The following is a 25,796-nucleotide window of genomic DNA, read 5'->3' on the forward strand; positions in this document are numbered from 1 at the left end:
GTGGCCAGCATAGCCAGTGACTTCTGAGAGGCCTGGAGATCCAGAAGGCTAGAAAACGAGGTCTTTAATGGAGTCCCCCTAACGGTGGAATCTGTGAACCAAAAAGGGATGTATGGTCACTATGAGTTCCAGAGAGAATTCCATTTAGGGCCTGTTTTTTGTTGTTGTTGAACCTTAGAAATAATAAGGATTATTTGTCAAAGGGAACTACTATATTATTAAGCAGGGGAGGGCCTATAGAATCAGAAGATATTTGAGTTACATATTGGTAAGTGTCTTAATTCGTGTCTTTCATAAGAACAAAATGAGACTCAAAAGTTAAAATTACTTTCTATTGATAAGAAAGTTAGTTATAATTACTTTCTATTGATGCTAACCATGGTGTGACATGTTTCTACATTCTAATTCAAAGTGGTTTTTCCTTCACTTTACTTGGTATAATAAGCAAAGGAGGGATCTAACAACAACAACAACAACAAAAAGCCCTTTGGGAAGCCAAGGTGGGCAGATCATGAAGTCAAGAAACTGAGACCATCCTGATCAACACGATGTAACCCTGTGTGTACTAAAAAGACAAAAATTATCTGGGTGTGTTGGCGTATACCTGTAGTCCTAGCTACTTGGCAGGCTGAGGTAGGAGAATCGCTTGAACGTGAGAGGTGGAGGTTGCAGTGAGCCTAGATCATGCCACTGCACTCCAGTCTGGCAACAGAGCAAGACTTGGTCAAAAAAAGCCTCTGCAAGATCCAGAGGGCTCAGGGCTGTTTAGGCAGGCAGTTCAGCCTTGAGCATGCAATGGATGGTCTAAAAGGAGTGGGCATGGTGTGTAAGTGGGCACATCCCCTTGATTTCATGGATTCTGTCTGTATGAGAAATGTAGCTAGGGGTGGGGTGAAGTCAAAGTGGAGCCCTCTAGAGCACAGAATTTAGGACAGAAACTTCTATTCACTAGGTCTAAAGGTAAGTATCAGCTGGGGTATCATATATGTCTGATGCAAGTTTCATTCGGCATATCAAGAAAAGAGGAAAGTTAGAGACCGTTTACTCTGTGATCTCCCAGTGTATAAATTAGACTAGGGAAGTAGCATTTAACCATGCCTTTAAAATATCAAGAGAGTAGGATGCTGAAATATTCATAACACTCGCACTTCTTTCCAAGTAAGTAGAATTTTTTCCAAATACCTAATCTCTTCAGTTACAGTAGGTATTCTTCTGTCTGGCCCAATCTGAATTGAAACCACACTTACCATCTTTTTAATATAATTTCACATGTTTAAAATGGTTATTAATTATTCATTCAGCCTTTTATTTCCTGTACTCTACAGCAATTCATCACTGATGAATCCATGATCTGGGAATCAGTAACTCTTCTAGTCACACTTATATATTTCCTCCTACCTGAAAGGTCCTCTTCTCTATATACTTACACCTTACCTATTCTTTTAAATCATACTTGTTTTCTTTCCCGATGAATATTTCTTTTCTTATTACAAATATTATTTTGCTCTTTTTGCAATTATTATTGCCTAGTATACAAGAAGGATGGGCAATATAATTACTTGGAGAGAATTGAATCTGTAGAAAGAATTACCCAAATGTTTAAATTAAAATAATGGAAAAAATATAGTATGATTTTCTAATTATTCCTACACAGTAACAGCTCACATTGGTTTCTGACACCTTTTCTAAAACACTAAAGTTAGAAAATACTCGAATGATGTTTTCAGAATTTTATAAAGGTTGTGATTAAAACATTTTATAATCAGCTGTTATTTTCCATGTATGAAGCCATTTTTATGACAAAGGGGTTCAGAAATAATATATCCCATATAACTTACTTGAAAAAAATTACTAGAAGATGTACTTCAACATATTAAGATATAACTGTGATTAATGAGTCATAAATTGGTAAGCCATGATAATAAAAGATTATCTAGTAATACAGGAGTAAATTCAATATAAAGATACATCCAAATAGTTGTTATACATTTGGTTATAAAACAAAATGCAAACACTAAAATCATTTTTAAAAGAAAAAATACAAATATTAAAAGAATAACTTGAAACGGCTATTAATATAATTTGTGGTTGATATTACCAATCTCACTAGCCAATAAAAAAAAAATTGGATGGGTGAGACTGCATTGAGGCAGGAGTGTAAAATTATATTAAATTTAATGCATTAAAAAAAAAGATACCATTTCAAGCTTGCAAACCTTTACAATATATACTTTCAAGAATATAGGGGAAAGTATATGCAATATTGATGATATGAGAAAATGTCTTAGTCATTTTGGCCCACTGTAACAATCTACCATAGACTGAGTGGCTTAAATAACAGATATTTATTTCTCACAACTCTCGAGGCTGGAAAGCTCAAGATGGAGGTGCCAGCAGATTTGGTTCCTGGTGAGGGCCCTCTTCTTTATTCACAAACAGCCAGCTTCTCACTGTGTCCTCATATGGCAGAGACAGAGAGATAAAGCAGACACATGACACACTGAAGTAGCTGGTAGAGTGAATGAAAACCAAGGAAGTAATCAAATGTGTGAACAAAAGTCTTTCAAATAAATTTGCTGGCGTGGAGGTAGAAAAATTGTGAAGAGATTCGAAGAAGCCTATTGAATCAAGGAATGTTTTCTTTTTCTTTCTTCCTTTTTTTTTTTTTTTTTTTTTTTTAAATAGTGGGAGCTTTTTAACCATGTTGGATACTCACAGGAGTAAACCAGTAGATAGGGAGAGATTAATGATACCAGAAAAAGAGGATAATTGAAGCAGTGACATCCTTGAAAATACAATAAAAATATACAGGTGGGAGAAACTCTTGATATTTGGTATTATTAGAATTATAGCCCAAATTTATAGCACTTCTAGAGTTCTCCAAAATACAGATAAGCAACTAAGATTATTCTTCATGCAACAATTTTTAAAAATTTTGGAGAATCTTATTTCTCAGGGCACATTCATTGTTTGCAAATTAAAGCCCACAGCCTCTTGACTTCAGTTTCTGTTACAGGAGTCTTAATCTCTGGCACCTCCCTAATAAGTATATAGTGATAGCTGCTACCAAGAGTCAGACCTTTGTGTTCAGGGTTATACATACATGCATTGTTTAATGACAGGGATACACTCTGAGAAATACATCATTAGGTGATTTCATCATTGTGCAAACATCATAGAGCATACTTAAACCTAAATGGTGTAGCCTACTATACACTGAAGCTATATGATATAGCCTATTGCTCCTAGTCTAAGAACCTGTACAGCATATTACTGAACCAAATACTATAGTCAATTGTAACACGATGGTATGTATTCCTATATCTAAACATATCTAATCATAGAAAAGATACAGGAAAAATACGGTATAATCTTATGTGACTACCATTGTACATGTGGTCCATTGTTGACCAAACTGTTATGCAGCACTGAATATCAGTATCACATGGTATAGGCTTAGAATAAGCTCTCATGGAGCTGGACTGGAAGAAATACACAAGGTGGCACTAACATGGAGGAGGGAGGCATGCTATTGGGTGGGCACCTCTCAGTGCTGTGGGTATCATGTTGACTTGGGGTACGCATCTGCTTCCACAGGGTCTCCTCCATAAGAGTGTGATGAGAAGGAGACTGTTTTATATCTGGATTTTAGGAGTGATATTGAGGCCATAACCATATATGATTTTTCCTTATAGGCCCTTCACCCAAATGGAACCCTTGGTGGCATGCCTTGTATAATATCCCAGGGACACTGTGGTAGTAAAGCAGATCCAGTCACAGTCTAACCACTATTATCCATAGCATCTTCTCTTCCTCACCTATAGACTTCCCTTACCTTTCCTTTTATTCCTCCTTGATCTCTTTTTCTCCGTCCATTCATCTTCCACTGTCAGATTCTTTTTCTTCTCCTCTGCATCGATTTTAGTTTTTCAAGGACTAACAGCATTTTCTATAAGCATTTCTGCAAGGACTAAGAGCATTTTCTGTAAGCATGTCCTATCCCTGGCTGAGATCTAAAGAGACTGCCAATCTCTGGTCAATCATAACTTGGAGAAAATATTTTTAAATTTATTTTAATAGTAAATGTATTTATAAAAGTATTGAAATACAAAAGGATATAAGATTTGAAGTGCAAATCAACCCATATTTTCTACTCCATTCCCCAGAGATAACTATTACTTATAAAATCATATTGACTATCTTTTCATAATTGTTCTATGCATAAGCAAACTATAGTAAAACCATACTGTACAGATTGTTTTGTGATTTGCTTTATATTTTTACTATAACCACGTAACTTGAATAATTTTCTACATGAATCATTCTACTAAATGACATACCATTAACTTGAGGAAATGTTAAAAGGAAAAAGTATAGTCCAAACAAATTTTGTAATTTGCCTTGGACCCTAACAAAGTGATGGCAACTGACTGTTTTTTATTTATAAAATGGAGAGAAGAGTGGATATTTCCTTCACCTTGTTATAGCTACTAATTTTGAAATAAAACATAAAGTGATAATAAATAAGATTATCTTGAGACTGATAAGAGATAACATATAGACAATTAATTCTTTGAATCCCAGTAAAACCTAGAAAGTCCTAAAAATGAATTAAATCAATTTTCTAAATTGTTCCAAGCAAAGAAATCACCAAATAAAAAGAACAAATGCTAGAAGAATATTTGTAAACATCCAAATTTCTGTATTCTGCCACTTAATCCACATTTAAGTTTATAGAAATGTTTTATTTCTCTTTAAAAATTACCTCTAGAAAGTGACTTTTCTCTCAAATATATCTGTCATTAGTCAAAGTGCTATAGTGTATGTTGAAATCAACAGTTCTGTACTCAATAGTGTTTAATTCTTTGTGTTTATAGTTTTTTCAAAATTGACATTGACTATAAGTTGTGAAAGCAAAATACGGAATAAATGCATGAATTTTAAATGACAGAATTAATTAAAATTCTTTACTGTTATTGACATGTACAATTTTATAGAACCTTGGTTGAATAATATTTGCATATGATTTACATTTGATTTCCTCATACTCATTTTTGCATATAGTTTGCATGCATTTCAATATATAGTAATGTCACATATTTGGAGTAAGACTGATAGATGGAAGGGAGTCATTCAACTAAATTGTTGAAAGGGGTGGGCCCTGAGAGAGCTCAAATCTTGGTCCTCGGTGGCCTCATTGGGCAATACCAAGAGCAAGTCCATTGAAGGGCAAGTCCACCTTGATCAGATAAGCTGAGTCTCTCACTCTGGAAGAGACATGAAGTTCTGTTGGTCAGGTACTTTCCCTGAACACAGTCCCTGCCCCCCCAGAAAAGTCCCCCTCCCCAAACAAAAAGCATGGAGAGATGGCCAAAACAACCGTAGCTCCACATATACTTCTTCCTCAACTTTGACATCCACAAATATTTATAGACATTTTTTATTTGACAAATAAAAATTGTGTATATTTGTCATATGCAACTTGATAGTTTAAAATATATATACATTGTGGAATGGATCAATTGAATTAATTAACATATGTATCACCTCACATACATAGAATTTTTTGTGGTGAGAACAGTTAAAATGTACTTTCAAACACTTTTGAACTCTCTAGACTTTTAGCTTGTCCAATCTCTTGAGAGAAAGGAGTCCATCAATACAGAAAATCAGCAATGGGAGGCAAGAGGAGATTCTTTGAACTAACACAGGAATAAAGTACATCTCAATATTTATTTAGATAAAGGGTGTAGATTGTCGCTGCTGGGAAGTATTTGCTGGGTGACCCATGTTAATGATCTTAATAAATTTAGGGTTGGCCTACAGTGGTGCTCAAATTGGCTCATCTCCAGACATGAATGAATGTAGAGCTACTCTCTCTTTGCTTTCAGTGTTTCCCCAATTCTCTGATTTTTTTTTTTAAGAGAAAGAGGACTAGCTTAACTATGGGTTGAGGGATTTTAGCTAGATGCCAAAATTCCATGCCACATGCTAGAGCCTGGCAAGTTACTGAAGATGTTTATAGCTGCTATTTAGGCCCAAAGAGTCAATTCTGGCCTCAGGGATCACAGGATTTTCTGGGATGGAATTAGTAAGATAATTATGGTTATTCCTAAACAGAGGGATAGGATAAAACATGCCTCCTAGAAAGATGCGTCTTGTGATGCATAGGGGATAAATAAGAAGATAATAAAAATTGGGAGAAGGGTAAACAAGGGACAGAAATAACAGAGCTGGCGGCTCTTTGCGAAGGGTGAAATAGAATGAAGAGTCATGACTGACTTCTAGATTTCTGGTCTGAGTGCAGTGATGTCATTCACTGAATTGGGAAAAAAACACAAGGAGGAGCAGGTTTTAGTGCTGTGTTAACTTCATAGTAGCTATAGGATAACCTACTGGATAATCTCACTAGGCAGCTATTTATGCATGGTATAGAGCTCAGGAAAAATACCTGGAAAAAATATTTAAAAAGTGGTGAAAGAATCTGCAGAAATGAAAGAAAGAAAGAATGTGCAGGTAAACTGAGGTAGGGCAAGGACTAAGACTGCCACCATTTTATAATCCTCAAAAGTCTTCACTTCTGAAATGTTTTTGTCCAAAAAGCTTACAGCTGTTTGAGGATCCAGCGAGTGTACTAAAGTAGAGATTGCAAAGGCAAATGATTTCACAGACCAAGAACCTACAAGAAAGATAAATAACTGGTTATAACAGGGACTAATTAAACTAGGGAAGGCATGTTCTGCCTAAGTCATTCGAGTTATTTTTTGTTTTTTGTTTTTAATTCTGTTGGTGCCCAAGCAAAATACATCATCTACGAAGAGGACTTACTCAGCAGGCAGCCAGCTTGTGCCTCCAGAGTAAACTTCTATAAACCAATTTCTTGCAAATCCTTCCCTGAACACAGATAGCCTGGACTGAAATCTCTTGGGGAGCACTGGCCTTAACGTCTACTCATATTTTCTTCCAGATCCAACACAGTGACCACAGACAAAGCTACCTACCTCCTTTCAGGGACAGCCTGAAGATCTGAAATACTCACCAGATGCCTAAAGAAGAGGTTAAAACATTTCTGCCAACTGGTAGTAGGGTGAGACACACCTCCCCCTTGATGCCCTGCAGACATAACAGCTTTCTGCCAGTACTTCCCATAATACTAATTCCAGGGCATCATAATTTAGATTTCAGCAATGAAAGAGTGTGTTTCCTTTCTCTGTTCCAACTCAACCACACAACAACCCATTAACATTGTAGAGATTGGAAAATCCTGGTTTTCAGGATTTTCAGGAAAATCTGAGAGCAATCTCTTTTTGGAGGCTCTCCTCATTCCTGCCATCTTTTCTTTACATGCTTGGAGCATAAGGTCTTCTGGATCCAGAGCCAAGGACACAGTCAGGCTGTTTAAAGTATTCTTCAGTTTGAAAAGAAATGGGCCCTATACAAATGTGTGAATTTGGTGAAACTGCCTTTAACACCCTTACCAAATGTATCAATACCAGGTAAGCCTTCATTATGATCTCCATTTAAACCCCCAGCACAGCCTAGAGCAGTTGCATATGACATAATCCCTCCTCTCCTTCGTATCACAGTTTTATGCATCATCTTCTCCAAAAAGCAGTTATCTGATAAAGGAGTTAGCTGATCATCCACCTGGCCACTTGGCTATCTCTGATCTCCCAATGTAGTTCTTTTCCAGTTGTAAATGTGACCCAGCTACTAACGGAGAGAATCACTGAAAAACACAACAGTGGTCCATAGACAATTTCCTTTCCCAAATTTGGTATTTTTACATCTTTGTCCTTAACTAAACTCTCAGCAAAGCCCATGAGAATATCAATTTTCATGTGTAAATACTCATGAAGTGCAAATTTGATATGCTCATACTACTGTAGGCTCTCAATAATGATTGAATTTAAACCATGAAATAAAATCCACTTGTAAAAAGCCAGGAAGTTGCCTTGTGGTTGGAAGGTAAGCTCTGACAGATCACAGAGCAGGGTGTTGAACTGTCCCTTCAAATGTTACTACAGGATAAAGAAATGCTTTTCTCCAACAGTGTGGAATTAACTGTAGCTGACCAGACCTTTTCATGATCCCTTCTATAAGAGAAGCTGAAAGCATTGTGGGTGGTCAATCCAGAGAATGCTTAATAATAACCCCTGCTGGTATAAGTCAATATTATGCCATTATTAAGTTGTTGAAATCAGGCTTAAGTTAAAAACTGGTAAATAATTAACAAGTGCCATCATTTGTCTGGCAATGTACTAGGATCGTGATAGCTGCAAAAGATGTATCAGACATTTTTCAGTCTATAAGCATTTATATTACTGTTTTCCATTTTAAAGTTGAAACAGGGATTCGGAGTCCATATTCTCTCTTCTTAGTTGTCCCAGCAGGACAGTCCTCACTTCCCCTGCTTATTATCCAGAAGTATTTGGAAGATTCTGCCTTTCAGACCAAATGCCCACACCTTCCCTGATCACAGTTGCTCCTGAATAGCTTCCAGGTGTACTGAATGAAGGCAGAACGCCTCAGTGGCCCCACAGGAGGCTTTCTTCTCTTGGGAAAGCCCCAACCTGCCACTTTGCTTACTCAGCCAACTTTGCCCTGGCAACTGCTGCCTCTCTTGTCTGAGGCCTGGATAGCAGCAGCAGCTGATCTTGGCCTGCCAGCTGGTATCTGAGCAACTGCTCTTGGCCCTCCTTCCAGTTCCCAGTCTCTTGCAGGTACACCTGCTGGGCAGGAGCACCTGGAGCACAGGTGTGCCCATGGGATGTGATGCCGGTAGTACCAGGAGCAGGCACAGCAGCCTCTTCCTCTCGGACAATGTGGCGGCTAACTTTCCTTCTGGACACTCCATTCATCAACTGGTGGGGGCACTGGTTCAGCCTGCCCAGCATGACCTTCATTCTCATATCTGGGGAGAAAAGAAATAGGGGAATAAATGGATTTAGTTTTCAACCAGTTAATTACACATTTTGCATAGTTAGCATTTCTGACAAGATACTGTCAAATCAAAGATTGAATTATATCAGCTCTTTGATTTCCAAATATCTTTTATTAGATACTCCAAATATGTAATAAAAATTTGGGAATACGTCTTCCTCAAAAAACACTTATATGATATCGATAACTGAATGAGGATTTTTCATTGTAAGGGCTAGGCTTCAACGCAAAAACCAGACCATGGTCAGGCCTTACCAGTGGGCCAACTCACACCTGTGTTAAGATATATGAACTATAAAAACCAGTCTTATCTAATACTTAGGCTTTTATGCCAAATTCATAATTTAAATATCTTTAGTTTTATAAAAACATGACTATAAATATTTGTAGAAATAATCACATAAACATCTATTTATATGAGTGTGTACATGTATGCTTGCATAACAGTAGAAGGAGAGATGGCACATTAGACTCAAGTCACAAAATTAGGCTCAAATTCCCCTTCCCCTGCTATCTGGCTTCATGACTTTCATCTTTTCAGCCTCTCTGGGCTTTAGTTGTATAATTTTAATTTATTCTCAGGTGCTGCTTCACAATTTACTAAAATATATTTATTTTAGCAATGTTGTTTTAGTTGATTTCCTCTCAACATTTTATTTGTATTTTATTTTTCTATTAAACAGAACTAAACATCAACTCAGAAGAGTACAATATACATAAACAGATATCTAGGCACCACACAATACTGTGTCAAGATAAAGACTGCAATGGAAAGTTAAGAATGTTCAGTGGGATACATGCATGGGAGTATATCATGCATGCAAAGGTCACTGTTCATATGCCTTACAGTGAGAAAAAGGATGAACCTGTCCTAAACCCTGGGGGGTAGGTGGTAATACTGTCATCTACGTTTACTACATTTACCGTCCCTGCTTTTCTCACATCTCACCACCAAATACATTAACCACTCATTTGTATGCAATGAAGATGCCTAACTTATTAAGCTTTTTGTTATTTTTCTCCTGAGTTTGTTGAGAGCTATCTTGGTTTGTGTTAGGAGATTGTAATCCTGTCTGATTCATACTATAAGAGACAGTATTGGGGTAAAGAATATCAATTTCCCACTTCAATTTAATCTGGAAAATGAGGTAAGGATGAGAGAAAGTAATAACATTATATATATATATACACACACACAGATATATATATATATATATATATAATGCTTTTGATTTAGAGCAGTAAAATAAGATAATCATGTTGTTCCTATTATTTCCATGACACATCTATTAACATTATGATAAGCCCATGTTATTCATATTTTCTCTCTCCTGTTCCACAGTCTGTTTGTCTAGCATGTGTCTTCTACAGCCATCAAACTATGGGATGATTCTCTTGCTTTGAGCTATAAGAACTTTCAGGTTACCCTAGTTTTCCTATGGGACCTTCAGCTCCTCCCAGAAGTGTTTCTTGACAGCTCAAACTACATTGATTTATCCCTCAATACTTGTCTGGAGTTTCTCATTTGACCTGCACAGTTTCTTCTATTATTGGTCACCTTTTCCTTATGTGACAGTCTCATCTTCCTCTTAGGAATTTGAGTTCCTTCAAGGAAGAAATGTTTGTGTGCCGTCAACCTTGCTCCCTCATTATGCCCAGTCCTCTGCCAAGCACTGAGCTGGGCATCATCTCCATAATTAGTTTTCTCCCACCAGGTGGAAAAGACATAGTTTATGAGGATCAGAAATAACCAAAGAACAAGAATAATAAATTGTCAGGTAGAGGCAAACTTTAAAAGGGCAAGAAAGGCTTTGAATTTTAATCCCTTGGTAAAACCAACAGCACTTCATATAAGAGGAATCAAACACTGCAAGTCGCCTATTTTCAATCCATTGAAGATACTGTTATCTTGTTTTTGAGGACCTTCATTGGAAATCTTTTCCCCCTTGTTCTTTAAGTCCGCATCTATTCATGAAAGACTAACACAAGCATAGCTTTCCTTTGCAGACCCCAAAACATTTAAAAATCTACCATGAATTATTTACATGGCAGCTCCAATCAGCAACATACCTGACAGACTCCCCAGCCGAAATGAAAGTTCACTGTGCAAAGGTGCCCAGAGAGGCTGGCCGCCTCCCACTGTGAGGTTATAGACAGAACTAAGTCAGCACACATTATGTGTCAGTGCCGACATCAGAAGGAATCAAATCCTTTGATCTCGGACCTCCACAGGAAGCTTAGATCTCAGACAAATTAGATAAAAAATGAATTTATAGCAGATACGTGTCCTAAGGCATTCGGCTGAATGTTTGGGTTTTAGGGAAGGAAGAATAGTGAGTATCAAAATATATGAATTGGCATGCCTCCTTTCCACCTCTGCCTTGTTGATGAGTCCCCATTAAAATGAAAAGATGGGATTTTAAACTGTTCCTCGATGCCTCTTAGAATCCCACTGGTGGATTTGACCAAGTTTAGGGAAAATGGGATACAATACGGGGAACATTTATCTCTTCTCTACAGAAAGGAAGACTCACTGGTTCTGGGTTCTTTCAGGTCCACCCACAGTCAGCTACAGCTTTTCCAGCTACCTTTAGCCTCTTCCAACTTCCAAAACTCTGCTGAGCAGCAAATATGCACTGTGCGTATGATTTTAAAAATTTGTGTGGGTACTAGTCACTGGCTTTTTTTGCAATAAGAATATTAACAATGAATCTCCCCTCTCTCTCTCTACCTCTCCATACCCTGTTCATATTTTTTGAGCCTAGTTCCATGTGTAACATTCAGTGTTGGGTGATCTGGACTCAGTAGAGAAAGCCTAATACATTGCCTGGACCTTTGAGTCTAAACAGGATCTGAAGCGGATCTTGAACAACTGATCAATCAACAACAAGAATCAACCATCTTGGTTTCTCATTTGTCAATAAGGTACGGTAGTCCTGCCCACACGTTGGGGAAGTATATGCCATAATTAAATACTAACGCTTCTGTCTTGTCTAGAGAAGTTGTTCCTTTATGTGAAAAATATTATTTCTTTTCAATAAGCAATACATGGCAAATGAGGAGGCATACAAATTAGAGAGAAATAAAAAGGAAAATGTCTGTAGTAGGACATTGTATCTGAAGTAATCTGCATTTTATTGATCTGTGATACTGTAGAAATGGATGTGTTTTAGTAAAACCTAATTTAACTCATTAATCCATCGGGAACTTCCTTTGTTATATTTTATAAAATGTGAATCTAGACTGATAAATGTTCTAAATAGTCAAATTGACTAAACCTTTTATAAACTGTTTTCCTTTATATTTACTTTTATTTTCTCTTTTGTTATATATTTCATTTCTATATCTAATATCTTTATCTACTTACCTATATATGATATCTATATCTACCTAATTGGGGCTATTTCCACTAATGTGCCCATATATGCTTGTAACAGAATCACATTATCTTAAGAACGTGACATAAATATTAATTCCCTGATAGGGCTACTCATTTCCACTACCACAAAATCTATTTATTTTAGAAAATTGGCTTTGTATCATTAGCCTATATTTTCTGATGAACTTTGGAATCCATCTTATGCTATTCAACATTGCAAAGAATGATTGGAATTGCATTAATCCCATTTATTTGAGAATAACTGAGGTATTTGCAATAATAGTCAATCTAATTAGAAATATATTATATTTCTCTATGTATTCAAGTCTTCTCTTTATACTATTTAATAAAATATAGTTTATTTTTATATAGGTTCAACATAACACTGGTTAAGACTTTTTTCAAGGCAGTATATCCTTTGGTCTCTATTGTACATTTCTTTACTTTTTTCTAACTATATACCATTGCCCTATACAATTTTTTGGACTGACATTATATTTGAGTGAGTTATTCAAAGTATTTATAAATCATGGTAGTTCATGGTCGAATCTTAAGTTATCCTTAAAAAAGTATATCATCTGCAAACAACTTCCAACATTGTCCTCTTAATTTGTTTTATTTTTATTTTTTTTTGAGATGGAGTCTCTCTCTGTCAACCAGGTTGGAGCGCAGTGGCATCATCTTGGCTCACTGCACCCTCCACCTCCCGGGTTCAAGCACTTCTCCAGTCTCAGCCTCCTGAGTAACTGGGACTATAGGTGCATGCCACCACATCCAGCAATTTTTTTTTTTTTTGTATTTTTAATAGAGATGGGGTTTCACCATATTGGCCAGGCTGGTATCAAACTCCTGACCTCAGGTGATCTGCCCACTTCAGCCTCCCAAAGTGCTGGGATTACAGGAATGGCCACCATGCCTGGTCATTTGGTTTTATATATGTTATGCTTCTTATGATTCCAAAATATATGTTATAAAATTATGGTAAGAATGACTTATGTGTTTTTCCTCATTTGAATATGAATTCCTCTAATACTCCATTGTTAATTATGATATTGGATCTTGATTGAAAATAGAAATGGAACTCTTCATTCTTTTTAAATTTTTTTTTTGAGACTAGGGTTTTATTACATTGCCCAGGTTAGAGTGCAGTGGATATTTTCATAGCTCCCTGCAGCCTCAAACTCTTAGGCTCATGCAATCCTTCCACCTCAGCCTCCTGAATAGTTGGAAATACAGGTGCATACCACTATACCTGGCTCTTCATCTTATTCAGTGGGCATGCTGCTATTCCTGCTTATTTTTTAAAGTTTTCTTCTGGAACAACTACTATATTTTATCCATGTTTTAAAGTAGAAAATATTCATTTTTTAAATTATATGACATGGACATGTTATTTATTAATAATTTCCAAACATAGTTTTGCTTTCCTGAGAACCTGAGACAATTTCTAGTTCTCAGCTCCTTTGCTTTCAGATGAAGCTATCTCTGTCCTTCCCTATCCCTGTCATTCTTATACATTTGTATTAACAGAAGGTAAAGTGACAGCTATTTATATTTTATATTTACAAAAAAACACCATATACAGTCAATGTATCTCTAAGGTGGTAGAGATAAGAAATCTTTGAAGTAGATGTTCATGGTCACATGTGCATATATAGCCTCTTTCTTACACTTCACTTTTTCATTTCCAACATCTGATGCATGGATTTCATAAAGAAAATTGATGTAGACAAAGATTGGTGCATAATTTGGAGAAAGCAATATTGAGGTCAGCAGCAATGGCTGTCCTGCAAACACAAAGGTGGTAGCAAGAAAACTGGAAGAGGAAGCTAAAGTAGCCAGAAGAAAGCATTGGCTGGAAGCAAGAAGTCATATTTTCCCACTGTTAGGACCCAAAAAATGTGCATTCATCATCCTTTTGTATAGTTGGTGAACCTGGATAAAATTTCTATTAATACATTTCTTTTAGAAGAGGGGCAGGGGCAGATCTTTTTTTTTTTTTTCTCAGCAGTTGTAATAACTCCTGGAATCCAAGGGTCTCTGGAAAAGGGAAATGGAAAGAAGGGGACTCATTTCACCAGGTCTTCATCATTCACTCAATAATAGTTATCGTTGGTCTAATACCCTAAATCCCTATGGTAACAGTGGTGTTGGGATCATAAAAGATACAGAATTTTTACCAAAGGATCTGTATAAGATGAACACAAATATTATATTACATACAAAAGGTATTAAATAAAGAAGTGAGAAGTATTATAAAAGTTGAGAAAGGAACTATTCCTTCTAGATAAGGAAGTTTGAAAAAAAGATAAAGTATATGATTTGGAGTGGGATCAATGGGAATGTACTAGTCCATTTTCATACTACTAATAAAGACATACCCAAGACTGGGCAATTTACAAAACAAAGAGGTTTAATTGGACTCACAGTTCCACGTGGCTGGGGAGGCCTCACAATCATGGTGGAAGACAAGAAAGAGCAAGTCACATCTTACATGGAGAGCAGCAGGCAAAGATAGCTTGTACAGGAAAAATCCCATTTTTAAAACCATCAGATCTCTTGAGACTCATTCACTATCACAAGAATAGTGCAGGAAAGACCAACCCCAAAGTTCAATCACTTCCCACTGGATCCCTCCCATGATACGTGGGAATTGTGGAAGTTACAATTCAAGATGAGATTTGGGTGGGGACACAGACAAACCATATCAGGGAGACTTTAGAGAAAGTGGATACTTTAGAGAAAGACATTTTGATGTGGGGAGGCATATGTTGCGCATAGAAAATATTGTCTTGGAGGGAAAAGAGATAGGGGTGAAGGAGTAGACCCCAGTAAGGAGTGTATTAAATAAAACTGAAGATATATCTGTGGAATGAAGTATAGAGGAGGAGAGAGAAAAAACAGACACTGGAGAGAAAGAATGGATAAGCAAGAGGACAGGCTGGTAAAGGGAGAACTAGGAGTTAAAGATAACTCTGTGTCTTGTCTGGAAGATTTGGGGCCAATTAACCAATTTAGAGAAGAAGGGAACAGTTGAGAATGTGTGATGCAAAATTGAGCTCTGACAGAGCAAACAAGACTCTTTCCCTGGCATTTCTACAAATCTGAGTTTATATAAACTGGACAACTAAGCTCTTTGCAAATGGGATTTGAAACAGTATGATATGATTTTTGAGTTAGAGGGGCTAAACACGTAACTTAGGACAATAGCATTCTTTATCTCCTTTAGCATTCTCTCCCATGTCTGAATTTTTAGATACACACTGTTTGTTCTAACTGCCTCACACTTAATTGCGTGTTGCCTGGAATTGTTCTCTAATTTTCCCCCAAATATTACTCTTGTATCCCAACCATACTGAAAATTCATAAAGGGCACAGGACCAGATATCATCTCTTTATAATTACACAGAAGGAGCCTTATAACATGCTAAATAAACATCAGAAGATAAATATTTATTTAATATTCGTTGGGAGAGGAAATCTAATTGTATTCATTAAGTCATTCCAACAGGCTGTCATCTAAATGTTACAAAGATCAGTAAAAGCCTCTGCCAGGGTTTCTCATCCTCAGCATTACTGATGTTTTGAGCTAGCTAATCTTTGCTGTGGGGTGGTGTTGGGTATTATAAGATGTATCTCTACACACGAGATGCCAGTGGTGCTCCCCTGCTCCCAAGCTGTGGCAGCAAAATGTCTCCAGACACTGCAAATGTCTTCTGGAAGTAGAGTGACCAAACATCCCAATTTGTCTGGGGCTGAGGGAATTCCTGGGACACAAGATTTTCAGTTTCAAAACTGGGAGAGTTCTGGGAAAAACCAGGATGTGTTAGTCACCCTACCTGGGGAGCAGAATTCTCCTGGTTGAAAACGACTGACCTTTGGAAACAGAAAGTTATCATACAATGAATTACAAAGACCAGAAGTGCTACAATGAAGGCACTCACTCAGTATACTTGGAACCCAAAGAGGAAAATGTTCATTCTGGTTGAGAAGAAAGGGGTTGAGGAAAGCTTTTGTTTTCTAATTTTTAGTTGACATGTAATAATGGTACCTATTTACAGGGTACAGAGTGATATTTCTTTTTTGGAGGGAGGGGAGCAGAGTCTTGCTCTGTTGCCCAGGCTGGAGTGCAGTGGTGCGATCTTGGCTCACTGCAACCTCTGCCTCCCGGGTTCAAGCGACTCTCCTGCCTCAGCCTCCCTGAGTAGCTGGGACTACAGGTGCATGCCACCACGCCTGGCTATTTTTTGTATTTTTAGTAGAGACAGGGTCTCACCATGTTGACCAGACTGGTCTCAAACTCCTGTAAACAGGTGATCCTCCCACCTCGGCCTCTCAAAGTTCTGGGATTATAGGCGTGAACCACTGTGTCCAGCCCAGAGTTATATTTCAATACATGTATACAATGTATAATGATCAAATCTGGGTAGTGACCATGTTCATCACCTCAAACATTTATCATTTCTTTGTGTTGTGAACATTCTGAAAAAAAAAAAAAAAGGCACCTCAGCTACTGCTTAAAGCTTGAGCTGGTTTTAACAGGTGAAGACAAACCATCCAACTGGAAGAAACTGCAAGTAAATGAGCAAGGAGATATTAGACTAATCCCGGGATGGATGAGTTCGTGTGGTGAGGGTAAGCATGGGCAAGAGAGGAAAACCCAATATAAGGTTAGAAATATTGGATAGAGTCAAGGCTTAGAGGGCTTTGAATCTTAAATAACATTTTCTAAACCAATAATAAATAACACATATATAGCCCACATAGTATGCCTGAAATTGTTCTGTGCTCTTTACTGACAGTAATTCACTTATTCTGTATGACAACCATAACTATGGCCAGTACCACTAGGGCCATGTTACTGATGAGGACACTGAAACACACAGAGAAGTTAGTTATCTTACCTGAGGCCATGAAGTCTGTCAACAGGGAGTCAGATTTAAACTCAGTCTGTTGGACTTCTGGGTTCTATGCTCTTATGTCACACTATCCTGATTCTCCAACTGACAATGAGAATTCATTAAATTTCATGAGTAGAAGAGTGACATTAGCAGATATGGATTTTAAAAGAGGGCTTAGATGGCTCTTGATATCAAAAACCCTGGTGACAGTAAAATAGGAGGGATGTATATTTTACTCTCTTCTTCCCCTATCACAATTTTCTGGCACCCTGACTGTATCCATGCAATTTTTGGTAAAAGCTGTAATGTGGTAAATTTATAATCTGAATCTAGTAGTCATGCTCGGTTCCAACAACTCAATCATCCTAAGTGCTGTGGTAGTGCTTAGTGAAGGCAAAGTGCTGGAGACAGAAACAGTCAGTCACTTTATCAGCAAATGTTAAAAGCTTAAAAACACAGAGGGAAAAGAGAAACTAAAGTGCCATGGCAATAACAGAATAAAACAAAATGTATGTAAAGTTACCAATAATTAGGTGTTTCATAGCTGGTAATAATTTCCAAAGAAAAGCAGGAGATGCCTCATTATTTGTCTTCAAAATGATACTCTTCAGATTTGTACAAAGCTTAGAAGATAAGGAAACAAATCTGCTGTGATCCCCAGAGGAGGATTCGGATAACACATCTTTCTATTTTTAACTTGTATGTCCTAATAAAATGGCCTCTTTGATGCTCCCCTCTCTTCAATCTAAACTTTTCCAGAGAGTCTTGTCCCTGTCTCATTCTTAATTAATTAATAAACCATCACATAAAAAATGTTCCTTAATAAAACAGTTAGGCACTGTAGACTGCGTAATGTAGTTAATTTAAGCGGGCCACTGAGATTCACAAAGATAGCCATATGAGATTAAGAGAGAGATTAGTACCACTCCTGCCATTCTCTGTAGATGGCAGCTGAATACGAAGAGCTATTCAGATGGCAGGGTTCAAACACCTGTCCTGAGTTTACATGCAATAATATGGTCAAGAGGCTTCTAAAAAGCAAAATTAGAATAATCTTAGATGGAATCCTCAGATAATTCCCATCCCCTTCTCTCTTTCTCTATTTTTTTCAATACTGCTCCCATCTACACCCCCACACCCTCTACCACCTTTTGGTGCAGGTCCAGGAACTGGAGTATGGCTAATATGTTGGGAAAATTGAAAAAAACAAACAAACTTTTATTTCCTTCATGGAAAGATATACAAACAAGCAAACAGATAAACACTCATGCTCATGCGTGCGCACACGCGCACACACACACACATAAACACACACATGAAAGATCTTACTCAGCTACTTAGAGGCAGAATAACATTGGGCTGCTATTTTTTGCTTAAACATACATTCAGAACCACTAAGACAGGTAAGCCTTTTGAAGCAGAAAATATGATAATTGACTCTTTAGAGTACATGTTTTTAAATGTTTCAGGCCTAGGGAAATTATATGAATATTTTTCATGTATCATACCTATATTTGGCAAAGCCATCTTGTGCTCTGCCCAGTCTTTCTATTTGCAGCATTCTTAGTCAGATAAGGGCAAAGCATTCATCCCAGGCAAATGCTTATCTTTTCTCTGTCTGGCACTAATTCTAATGGCAATTTAACAATATAACAAGTAATATCATCTGGCATAACACACCATGGAGGCAAATAATACATTTTGCTGAAAGTACAGCTAAACCACAAAGCACAGTTTAACAAAGCTGACTCATGTGTCGAGGGTTCTGTACCCAATCTAATTTGCATAGTTGTATTTGGCAACTGTACTCTTCTTTCCCAAATTCAATAATGTTGCCAAATTGGCAGCTTTGCAATAGCTAAAGGAAAGATTATATGCCTATACTCTGGTTTCCCCTTTATGTAACGAACTCAAATGTTAAACCAATAATCTTCATATATATATATAAAGTATATGTATCAATTCAAATAATTGGTGAATAGATGAGTGAACCAGCCAGATCTGTGTATTTTTCTGCTGGGATATTTCTTTGAAGGAAAGTAACAAAGACTAAGAAGGGGCTACAAACGAAATTGCTTCAGAAACACAGCTGAAGGAGAGGGAGGCTCAGTCGGTCCACAACGGGTCTGTCCTGTGGGGATCATCTCCACCTCTAAGCTTACCTTCTGCCACCACAGTGTCTTCTTTTTTGGGCCCTTGTGATTCTCGGCATTTGGATGAGGTGTGGATATGATTATTTTCATTATTAGTCTGGGATTCGGGAATCTCTTCAGGTTTTGTTTCTGTATTAATGGAGAAAAAGAAGCAGTTTTTTTGTTCAGACAAAAAGAACATTTTTATTTGTAAGTGGGACCATCAGCATTTAGGTGTTTCCCTTGTATTTATCCTTGTCCCATAATTATCATATACATGCAATAGAATGCATATAACATATTCAGAGTTCAAGAAATAATGCCATAAAATCCTATATACTGACCACCAACATTATGGTATAAAACTATACAAATAGCAGACACATGTGGCTACTGATCACTTAAAATGTTGCTAGCTAAATTGAGATGTATTGTAAGTATAATGTACACAGTCAATTTTCAAAAAAGTGTAAACTACCTAATATTTTTATATTCATGACATGTTGAAATAACATTATTGATATATTAAAGGGCTACTAGAGAATTATATATGTGTCTTGCATGTGTGGTTCATGTTATACTTCTGTTGGACAGAACTGATTAGCTAGTGACAGAATATTATTAATACTTTTTAGTCTTTAATTTTGAAATGAATATTGATTCACAGGCAGTTGTCAAGAAATGTACAGGGAGGATGCAAGCATCTTCACCCAGCCTTCTCCATTGTTAACAACCTGTGTAACTACAGTATTATATCAATACCAAGGAATTGAGACCAGTACAAGCCACCAAATGCAAGATGAGGGGGGCTTTTAGTTGAAGACTGTATATCTTTAGTCTATCCCTGGCTGAAGAGGTACTTCATCTTCTATTCATCTACTTAATAAATGCATTCATCTAAAATATATTTACATTCCTCATGTCAGGCACTGTTTAAGGCTCTAGGAATACTATGATGAGTAAAAAAGATCTGATCCCTGCCCTGATAGAGCTTTTATTCTAGTTTGGATGGCAGAGGATAAACAAATAAATTTGTAATATGGCAAAGTAATGCTATGACATGGCATGAAAAAGAGGTAGTTATGGGTGGGAAGTAGATCTTTTTTTTTCTTTTTCAACTTTTATTTTAGGTTCAGCGGGTACATGTACAGGTTTGTTACAGGTAAATTGCATGTCACTGGGGTTTGGCGTACAAATGATTTCATCACCCAAGTAGTGAACATAGTACCAAACAGATAGTTTTTCAACCCTTACCCCCCCTCCCACCTTCCCCACTCAAGTAGGCCCTGGTTTCTATTGTTCCTCTCTTTGTGTCCATGTGTACCCAATGTTTAGCTCCCACTTATAAGTGACAGCATGCAGTATTTGGTTTTCTGTTCTTGCATTAATTCCCTTAGTTTAGTGGCCTCCAGCTGCATCAATGTTGCTGCAAAGGATGTGATTTCATTCTTTTTATGGCTGCATACTATTCCATGGTATGTATGTATCATATTTTCATTATTAAGTCCACTTTTGATGGGCATCTAGGTTGATTCCATGTCTTTGCTATTGTGAATAGTGGTGCAATAAACATACAAATGCATGTGTCCTTCTGGTAGACTGATTTATACTCTTTTGGGTATATACCCAATAATGGGATTGCTGAGTTGAAAACTTCTGTTTTGAGTTCTTTGAGAAATCTCCAAACTGCTTTGCATAGTGGCTGAACTAATTTACATTCCCACCAACAGTGTATCAGCATTCCCTTTTCTCCACAACCTCGCCAACATCTGTTACTGTTTTAACTTTAGTAATTGCCATACTGACTGGTATGAGATGGTATCTTATTACATACTAGACTTTAAACTATACTACAAAGGTACAGTAACCAAAACAGAATGGTACTGGCAAAATAATAGACAAATAGACAACAGACCAATAGACAAATAGACAAATGAAGCTGCACACATACAACCATCTCATCTTCAACAAAGCCAACAATAACAAGCAATGGGGAAAGCACTCCTATTCAATAAATGGTGCTGGGAAAGCTAGTTAGCCATATGCAGAAGAATGAAACTTGACCTTTTCCTTTCACTATATGCAAGATTAAAGACTTAAATGTAAGACCCAAAATGGTAAAAAACCCTAGAAGAAAATCTAAGAAATACCATTACGGACATAGGCCTTGGCAAAGTTTTCATGATGAAGCCTCCAAAAGCAAATTCAACAAAAACATAAACAAAAAAAGCAGGACCCAATTAAACTAAAGAGCTTCTGCACAGCAAAAGAAACTACCAACAGAGGAGACAAACAACCAACAGAATGAGAGAAAACATTAACAAACTATGCATCTGACAAAGGTCTAATATCCAGAATCCATAAGAATTTAAATCAAAAAAGCAAACAATCCCATTTTAAAAAATGGGCAAAGGACGTGAATGGACACTTCTCAAAAGAAGACATACATGTGGCCAAAAGTATGTGGAAAAAAATGCTCATCATCACTAATCATTAGAGAAATGCAAGTAAAAACCACAAGGTATATATTTTTGGATAGGCATGATCAGGAGGGATATACCCTGAAATAAAATCACAGTAAAACAAAACAAAACAAAAAACCAACAAGAAGAGAAAAGACAAAAGTCAATTTTACTTAAGAATATCTTTCATAAAGCAGTAAAGAGAATTAAATTTTATTTAAAATCCATATGTGATTTTTCCCAAGAAAAAGCAATTTTACAATTGAATTTTGAGCTGAACTAGCTATTTTTTCATGGAACACCATTTTTACTTGAAAGAGCTTGAAAACATGATTGAGAAATTATGGTTATTCATACTTGTGTATTTGGTAGATTTCATTTTTTCTCAAATGAATGAAGTGAGCTTGTAAAACAGAAACAACTTACAATGTTTGTTGCCAGTGATAAAATTCAAGCTTTCATGGGAAACTTGGAATTTGGGAAAACTTGTATCAACTGCATGAGCGTCACAGGTTTCTAATTCTTAATGATTCATGTTATTAACAAATGTGATCTTTTTGAATAGTAGAATAAAATATGTCAATGTCGAGAAGATCTTCACGACTCCATGAAACAATATTTTCAAAATGGTCAAAGCATAACGCATGGATGAAAGCTCCATTCAAAGTATATGATGAGACTGGTGGATTTTCATGTAACAAAGTACAAAAAGGACATTGAGATAGCACTTTAAGTAACTACTTCTTGTCAAGTCTGGGTGCAGTAGGAAAGAAGAATGTCCACTATTATCTGTAAAGGCTATTAAAATGCTCATGCCTTTTCTACAGTGTATCTGACTGAGGCTGGTTTTCTTCATATACTTCAGCAAAAACAATATATTGCAATAGGTCGAATACAGAAGCTGCCAAGAGATTCCAGCTGCCTATTAAGGAAGACATTAAAGAGATTGTAAGAATGCCACACTCTTTTCACTATATATTGTTTGAAACTACAACTTTTTAATTTAAAATGTTATGTTTACATGCAATGCATATATTATTTTAAAATAAGGTAATGAGTAAATTTAAAATTTTCTGTTTAAACTTCTAATTTGGAAATACTGATGGATATAGAACTCACATAGACAAAAGTTGTTTAGATTCTCAACAATCGTTGAAAGTACAACAAGATCCTTAGACCCAAATTGAAAAAGACAGACACAGAGAGCATATAGCTTAACCAGAGTATCCTTTTTTATGAGTAAGTCGTGGAACAATATATTTTTCTGATTCTGAAGAAATGAATGCTAATTTTAGAAACTTAATAAATATAAAATACAGAAGGTATAAAGAAGGAAATACAAATCACTTATACAGATCTGACTACTGCAAAACTTTCATAAAGTTCCTTGTAATTTCTTTACATCTTTTTTGTTTGTTTAACATAGTTAGGAGTCTGTGCCCAGTAAGGAAAATATGGGGATATCATACAAGGTAATGTGTCCACAGATATTGAAAGGTTGAAAGAGCAACAGTAAGACACTGAAGTAATAGATATATTTGTAAATGCAGGAAGAAGCCACGTCTAGGGCTGGGAGATCAAAAGTGGAGTTAGGAGAGCTTAGGAGTTAGAAAAAGCCATCTCTAGAGCTTAGGATTAAAAGTAAGGTTAGACCTTAGGGAGAGACCCCTGCATGGCTGCTTGGTTTAGATACAATATGGAAGATGAGAATCAAATCACCTACTTCACGGGATTACATGAGATAAAAATTTATGAAAATTCTACTTACAAGCAGACAGTACTACACACTGAATGTAGACAGAACTTTAAGAAGGAAAAACAAAAAACTGCAAATCACAGCAACACAAAGCAGAACAAGGTCAAGATCCCATTCTTCTTTAGAAAGACAAGGAGCTGCCTTGTAGTTAGTCCAGTCCAGATCAACAGGATGAAGAGAGAAGCAGGGATACCAGGCTGTAGCTCAGTTCAAATACAGAAAATGTATCCAGTGGAGCTTCCTTTCCCAAGCATCTCTCAGAGTTCCAAACCCAGTGAATGTTGTAGTAGTGGGACTATGCTACTTTCTCTCACCTTTATTTTGATCTTTTGTCTTTGTCTCTGTTTATTTTTCCTCTTTTAAACTTCACTCTTGCTTATACTTTGGTTTTGTAGGGCCTCCTAGTAACACAAATATTTCTTCCACTCATTGGGTGGTCTAGGGTTGGAGGAATGGGTGGAATAAGGAATTTGCCAATGCCTGATCTGCTCACCTGTCTCCTCCACTCTAAGATAGAAAGAAGCTTCATTTACAAAGCCTCTTTCCCTCAGTGACTACAAGTCTCCAGCTTTAAAATATTAAAAAATAGCATCCACTTCTGGGAAATATTTAGGAACATACTTAATTTCTATGCTAAAAAAAAAACAAAAACAAAAACCACTAAGCCCTCTCCCATTTTAAAGGAGAAGAGGAGAAGATGACATTTTCCCCTGATTCTTTTATTTATTTATTTATTTATTCATTTATTTATTTATTTATTTTGAGACAGAATTTCGCTCCTGTCACCTAGGCTGGAGTGTGATGGCGCAATCTCAGCTCACTGCAACCTCCACCACCTCCTGGGTTCAAGCAATTCCCCTGCCTCAGACTCCCGAGTAGCTGGGATTACAGGCGCCTGCCACCACGCCCAGATAATTTTTGTATTTTTAGTAGAGATGGGGTTTCACCATGTTGGCCAGGCTGGTCTCAAAATCCTAACCTCAGGTGATCCACCCGCCTCGGCCTCTCAAAGTGCTGGTTTTCCCTGATTCTTTAACTCACTTTTTGAAGGCTCAGCTGGCAATGGAGTATAGTGTTTCAGAGAATGCGATCTAGAGCCAAACTGCCTGGCTTCTTCATGATTTTGAGACCTTGGGCAGGTGACTTACCCTTTTTGTCCCTCTTTCTCTACATACATAATAACAGGCACAGTATTTATCACCCACCTCATTGGGTTGTTGTGCAGATTAAAGAAATTCCTTTATCTGAAGTGCTCAGAATGTGTTCCATAGTACTTAGTAAACATGAGGTTTTATGATTATTGCTATTATTACTCAAGATTAGGCAATCCTTTTCTCTAATGTATTAATTGAACAATTTGGCTTTGTGTAATTTTATATTTTAGAGAAACTCACAAAAATTTGTCTTTGGGGAAAGAAAAAGAATCATTAATATGTTATGCACGATGACTTTGTTTTTCAGAAATTTTCATTCCAAAATTTTAAAAAAATCTACATACTTCTGCTTTTGCTTCTTTTAAGCCAACAGCACACCAGACAGCTCAGAGCCAGCCATGAGGCCACAGAGGACAGGGAAGCAGCCAGGATGATGGTCGACTTCTCCTTCCTAGTCACAGGCAAGACAGCAAATGACTGGGATCGAGCTGTAAAATTGACTCCTATGGGGGGAAAAGAAGACGTTTCAATGATATGTTAATAAGATGCTAATATAATTAAAATATAGTAAAAATAAATACATTTATAATAGTATCTGTGACATAGTAGGTGTTCAATATATATTCATTGAATTTAATAAATAAATAAATTATAAATCCAAGATTTATATTGCTAGAGAATCATGAGATTCCAACATTAACACATAACAGTTATTTCCAATTCTGTCAATTACTGATTGAGAATTCTTCCAATTCTCTCTTCTAATTTTCAGACCTACCTTCCATACCAATGCAAAATTTCAGCTTCTTTCACTCATGTTTCACTAATTAGAACAAAAATATTCTCGGCTCCAGAATGTGTGAAATTACTTGCTCTGATGTATGTATGTACTCAATACGTGCCATATAACACATCAAAACAGGGGCATAGGGACTCCTACTGCAGCACCGGATTGTCTTAGAGAGTTATGTGATCTGGAAAACTAGGAATAGAACAATGGCAGATAGAACCACAGGCCATGAATGATGGGGCAAGATTGCATCCTCCTGTTAAGAGAGTCCAACTCTCT

General features: G+C 36.8%; 1 protein-coding gene and 1 long non-coding RNA gene across 2 annotated transcripts in view; one reads left to right on the forward strand and one right to left on the reverse strand.

The window, feature by feature from the left end:
* Positions 1-4,724: 4,724 nt before the first annotated feature.
* Positions 4,725-25,796, reverse strand: part of PKHD1 (PKHD1 ciliary IPT domain containing fibrocystin/polyductin) — a 629,203-nt gene continuing 608,131 nt past the window's right edge. Inside the window, 4 exon segments of the mRNA XM_021937365.2 lie at positions 4,725-8,639; positions 8,641-8,914; positions 19,386-19,505; positions 25,072-25,230. Of these exon segments, the coding sequence (XP_021793057.2) occupies positions 8,477-8,639; positions 8,641-8,914; positions 19,386-19,505; positions 25,072-25,230 (716 nt within the window). The 3' untranslated portion in view covers positions 4,725-8,476.
* On the forward strand, positions 10,923-11,934 carry LOC103883721. Its single transcript, XR_004184301.1, has 3 exons — positions 10,923-11,276; positions 11,497-11,581; positions 11,709-11,934. It is a non-coding gene; the product is annotated as an uncharacterized LOC103883721 (long non-coding RNA).

Source organism: Papio anubis, chromosome 6 (genome assembly GCF_008728515.1).
Source record: "Papio anubis isolate 15944 chromosome 6, Panubis1.0, whole genome shotgun sequence".
NCBI lineage: Eukaryota > Metazoa > Chordata > Mammalia > Primates > Cercopithecidae > Papio > Papio anubis.